General features: G+C 42.8%; 2 protein-coding genes across 2 annotated transcripts; both read left to right on the top strand.

The window, feature by feature from the left end:
* Positions 1 to 3,624: 3,624 nt before the first annotated feature.
* LOC124254800 (thyroxine 5-deiodinase-like) lies at positions 3,625 to 3,993 on the top strand. The gene has a single exon (XM_046688654.1). The coding sequence runs from the start codon at positions 3,625 to 3,627 to the stop codon at positions 3,991 to 3,993; it is 369 nt and encodes a 122-aa protein (XP_046544610.1).
* A 9-nt stretch (positions 3,994 to 4,002) lies between these two features.
* LOC124254788 (thyroxine 5-deiodinase-like) lies at positions 4,003 to 4,383 on the top strand. Its single transcript, XM_046688642.1, has one exon. It carries the CDS (start codon positions 4,003 to 4,005, stop codon positions 4,381 to 4,383), a length of 381 nt encoding a protein of 126 aa, XP_046544598.1.
* Positions 4,384 to 4,649: the final 266 nt, after the last annotated feature.

Here is a 4,649-nt window from a genome sequence, read left to right as displayed (position 1 = left end):
GAAATTACACTTACATTTCAATGGTTCACTATTACCTGCCGAACACACTCTTGGCAGTCCTGATATTGATCGGAATATAGGAGGGGTTTACTTGAAACATTATATACAAAGGTCAGAACTCAAACCATGATATATAAGTGCAGTTACGTCGTCTCACTAGGAACTCCTCTCATTAAAGGCCTAGGTGAAGCACTTGAGGTATCAAATGATGGTACACTACCATGTCAGGTTTATATCAACAAGTTAAGGAACATCGTGATAAATTGTTCCCCGTTTAACCCCAGTGAGTCGTCCCTCTATGACGTCACTGCAGAAAACCTGTGCATCTACAATGACCGATGCTATAGGCTGACGTCACAAGGGTTAAAACGATGATAGTATTTTCATGATGTGTCCATTTTACTCAGTATAGACATGTACCACAGTTTTTAATCTGTAATAAAATATTTTTGTGCTGAACATGAAGAGTTGTGCATTTACTATGAACCAATAATAAACGGTTATGACAAATGTGAGATTTAACGTGACTGGGAAATAATTGAATCGTATTACAGGGTTTTTTTTACCAGAGGAGAAAATCAACCATCCGAACGTGTACGCGATAGCATCACTGATCACGTGGTCAAACTGAAAAAGAGAAAACAGAGTTGGAGTAAAAAGAAACGATCACGCCTTCTCTGTATCTATAATGATTGTCCCTGCTAATAGCAAATGCGATTGTATGATTTCGACTATATCATATCTTAGCATGTGTACATGAATCGCCATGATACGGTGATGGCACCAGATGTTAGCAATAGGTGAGCGTATCCTGTCCACCGAGGACACCCGGCACATACACACGCAAAGGCAAGTCAATTGTTCATCTACAATAAATAAACACAAGGATATCATGTTTGTCACCATTCTCTTCCCACAGAGGTTACTCCTGTCATATCTTCCTACGTAACCTCTGTTCTAATACGGCCCTTTCATGGTGTGAGCGTTCAAGACTCGTGATTGGAGGCAATCAGATTTAGTTGTGCAATCAGCGACGTTGTTTCAAAAGTGATCATTCGCAAGGCCTCGGTAATTTCCGTATACTTCGAGAAAACTAAACCTCTTCCCCTGCGCGATGCGCAAACGTTTCTGCTAGACAGAACTCAGTCATGTTATGGCGGATCAGTGGCGTCTCCATCGCCCTCGTTGACAACGGACAAGCTAGCCATTAAACGTCTTGTGTGTAACATCAACACAAGTCCCCGGCAGATGGGGGGATATTTGTGCCCTCACATTTGCTTGTGTTAGTCAAGTTGAATCTAAGTCGATGTAACACGTGTTCTGATTGGATAGAAAGAAGGGAGATAATTCGTGTTGCGATCTTTTGCCGCTAGGGGATTTTACGAGAACCGGGAAATATGGCCGTATTAGAACAGAGGTTCGTAGGAAGATATGACAAGTAACCTCTGTGGGGAAGAGAATGGTTTGTCACCGATGTGCCATATTTGATAATGACCTCCACACGTGTTCCATAAAACATAAGAGTGAGTAAGTGAGTTTAGTTTTACGCCGCACTCAGCAATATTCCAGCTTTATGGCGGCGGTCTGTAAATAATCGAGTCTGGACCAGACAATCTAGTGATCAACAGCATGAGCATCGATCTGCGTAATTGGGAACCGATGACATGTGTCAACCAAGTCAGCGAACCTCTTATGACAAGCATAGTCGCCTTTTGCGGCAAGCATGGGTTGCTGAAGACCTATTCTACCCCGGATCTTCACGGGTAATAAAACATTAGAAAGTATTACGTAGGCCTTGTATGATGAAACTTTGGTCAAACAATGTTTGAGCAATGTGGTGTTCTTCGAAATCGCCCAAGAAAGACCTCCGTACTCGAAGGTTCGAAATGTATGCAATGTAGCCGCAGCTGTTGAAATATTTCTTGACACAAAGGTGACGATTGGAAAGTTGAAATCGTTCTGAAACCCATTCTATCCCAGCCAGTTGCCATGTTCTGAGAATGAATTGCAGACAAGTGGAATCAATAATAAGTAGATTTGCAAATCTTCAAAGGAACAAAACCAAGAAATTGCTTTAACTAACTTATGGCTGAAGTATATCTTCAGCCACCCATGCATGTCATAAAGGGGACCAGCGGTGTCTGATGGTCAGACTCGCTGACCTTGTCATCATATCTCATTTGCGTATCTCGATAGTTATAACCACCCTCTTTCAATTGCCCAACTCAGATTATTTATGACCGACGTGGTAAACCTGGATATTGCTGAGTGCAGCGTTAAACAACAACCAGGCAATGTAGAATGTGGGTCAAGTCGTGTATCCTTTGGACGGTTGTCAAAGGAATGTAGATTACTGGACTTGACCGACATAGCTTGCATTCATACCTGCAGCTCCACGTGTTGTGTGTGGCTGTCTGGAGGTAATCCCCTCAACATGAAGGGCTATACAGAGACGATGATGGCGTATAAGTACTTAATCCATGTCAACTGCAATATGCTGGGAATTTCTGGCAAATACAGTACGAAATCCGAAATAGATATATCATTGTATTCTTAATGCATACTAGATTTCCTCAATCAGTCCTTATACATTTTCATGTGTAATCAACGAATTGACATTTTTCCGTTTCATGCATATGACACATGAAAGTCACACTTTTCATACGTTTCATATTGCAACTGTTCAGTTCAAATATAAATTCTGTCCACTGTAAATTTTCACCGGTCAAATTGTCCACCTGATTAAATGAATTCCCACCAATTGTGTGGGGACAATTGCAATATCGCCCTCTTTGTAACAGAGTAGGACTCCAAGAATAGTGATACATTTCACCTGGCCAACACACATATGTCAACTGTCAGATAATGATACATTACTGAGGTGACGTGCGTGTACAGTCATACAATATGCGACTTATTGACCGAGAAAGGTTTGAGAACGCACACTGCATAATGCCACATACTTGTTTCTGGTTGGCATTGCTTGGTGAAATATGATCTTATTTGCAGGTAGCAGTGCTTGTCAATGAAAACTGAACTTTGAAGTGTTTAAGTTTAGGAGTTTATAGAAATACTGATAAAGCACCTAACGTACGTTTGAACACTACGGCAAAATACGGTGAGAATGACATGCGTAAATACACACCTAACTCTCTTTCAGTTGAGGTGAGGTGGGGTAAAATGGGGTTTAACGTCGTGCTTAACATTATTTCGCTCATATGACAACGTGCGTGCGTGTGTATGTGTAGCTACTTGTACTAGCCCAGAATTTACCTGGTTTTATAGTGCAAGCCCACTGAGATACCATGCCGCTTGTTAAGCATGAATACCCAACTCAGACACATTTTACTGACTCCGGGCCGATCAGTCCTTGTTGTACCCATTAATGCCGAGCGCCAGGCAGGGACCAACAAGTACCATATTTTAACGTCTTTTGGTGTTATGCAGCCGGGGATCGAACCCGCGACCTTCCGCTCTCCGGGCGGACGCTCTAACCAGTACACCACGGATTTGTATTGGCTGTCATGTTCAGTAAAATTGGTTAAGAACCCCGATATTCTTTTACTATGTTTCGATTGAACACATGCACAATTAAGTCAAATTCGCTGTTTAACTTTCAGTACGATGGGCGTGGTAAGACAGACGGTACTGCTGTGGCGCCTGCTGGGAATAATACTCCGTCTCTGGGTCTACCTCGTCTCTACAATCTTCAAAAGAGTATTCGGGAAACACATTGTTGTTGTTACTACAACAAAAGTAGAGGGGGCGACCAGTGAAGACCTTGCCAGAGACTACGATCGTTCTGTTCTGAAGCTGAGTCACTTCAAAGCTATATTCCGTGCAGCGTATCTAGACTTGTATAAGGACGCCTTCCTCCACCATCTTGCCCCCAATCCTCGACTGCACTCACTTGACGGAACACAGATCCACCGATTGCTGGACTTTCAGAAACAAGGGCGCCCCCTGGTGGTCAACTTTGGGAGCTGCACCTGACGACCGTTCATGAGCAAATTCAAGCGCTACAACGCCGTGGCGTCTGAGTTTGACAACATCGCCGATTTTCTGATCATTTATATTGAAGAGGCGCATGCATCTGATGGTTGGCGCTTCGAGTACAATGTTCAGATTGCCTCTCATAAGTCACTGGATGACCGCCGCAAGGCTGCAATGATATTGGCTGAGAAGAATCCAGTCTGCCCAATCGTTGTGGACAATATTGCCAACACCGCCAACATCCAATATGGCGGCTACTTTGAGCGACTGTACATCATCAAAGATGGAGTTATAGCATATGAGGGGGGAAGAGGTCCTGAGTTCTACAATTTAGACGAAGTACATCAGTGGTTGGCGTCATACAGGGGCTCTACAGACAAACATTGCTGAAGTTAAACAATTACATTTTCATTTGCTGAACTTTTAAAGTAACGTAACTCACCCTATACCATCTCCAAGCAAGCAATCTTACTATGCACGTTAAGAAAACCACAAATTGACGGGTACAGGTACACAAGATGTGAAGGTAGGTTTGAAAATGAAATGAATATAGGCATATAGACTTTTAAGCACAGCTGACCGACAGACTGGAGCCGAATTTAGAGAATTATAACCAGTTAACGCTTTGTGTTGAAAGGTCCAACCCGATACCTTTG

The sequence above is a fragment of the Haliotis rubra genome, unplaced genomic scaffold, assembly GCF_003918875.1.
Source record: "Haliotis rubra isolate DU_JTF1 unplaced genomic scaffold, ASM391887v1 Scf115, whole genome shotgun sequence".
In the NCBI taxonomy this organism is placed as follows: Eukaryota; Metazoa; Mollusca; class Gastropoda; order Lepetellida; family Haliotidae; genus Haliotis; species Haliotis rubra.
Note: the sequence above shows the minus strand (reverse complement) of the source record. Positions and strands in the feature narration are given on the sequence as shown.

Excerpts from the sequence above, each read along its gene's own strand:
- LOC124254788 (XM_046688642.1), top strand. The coding sequence starts at position 4,003 with ATGAGCAAATTCAAGCGCTACAACGCCGTGGCGTCTGAGTTTGACAAC.
- LOC124254800 (XM_046688654.1), top strand. The coding sequence starts at position 3,625 with ATGGGCGTGGTAAGACAGACGGTACTGCTGTGGCGCCTGCTGGGAATA.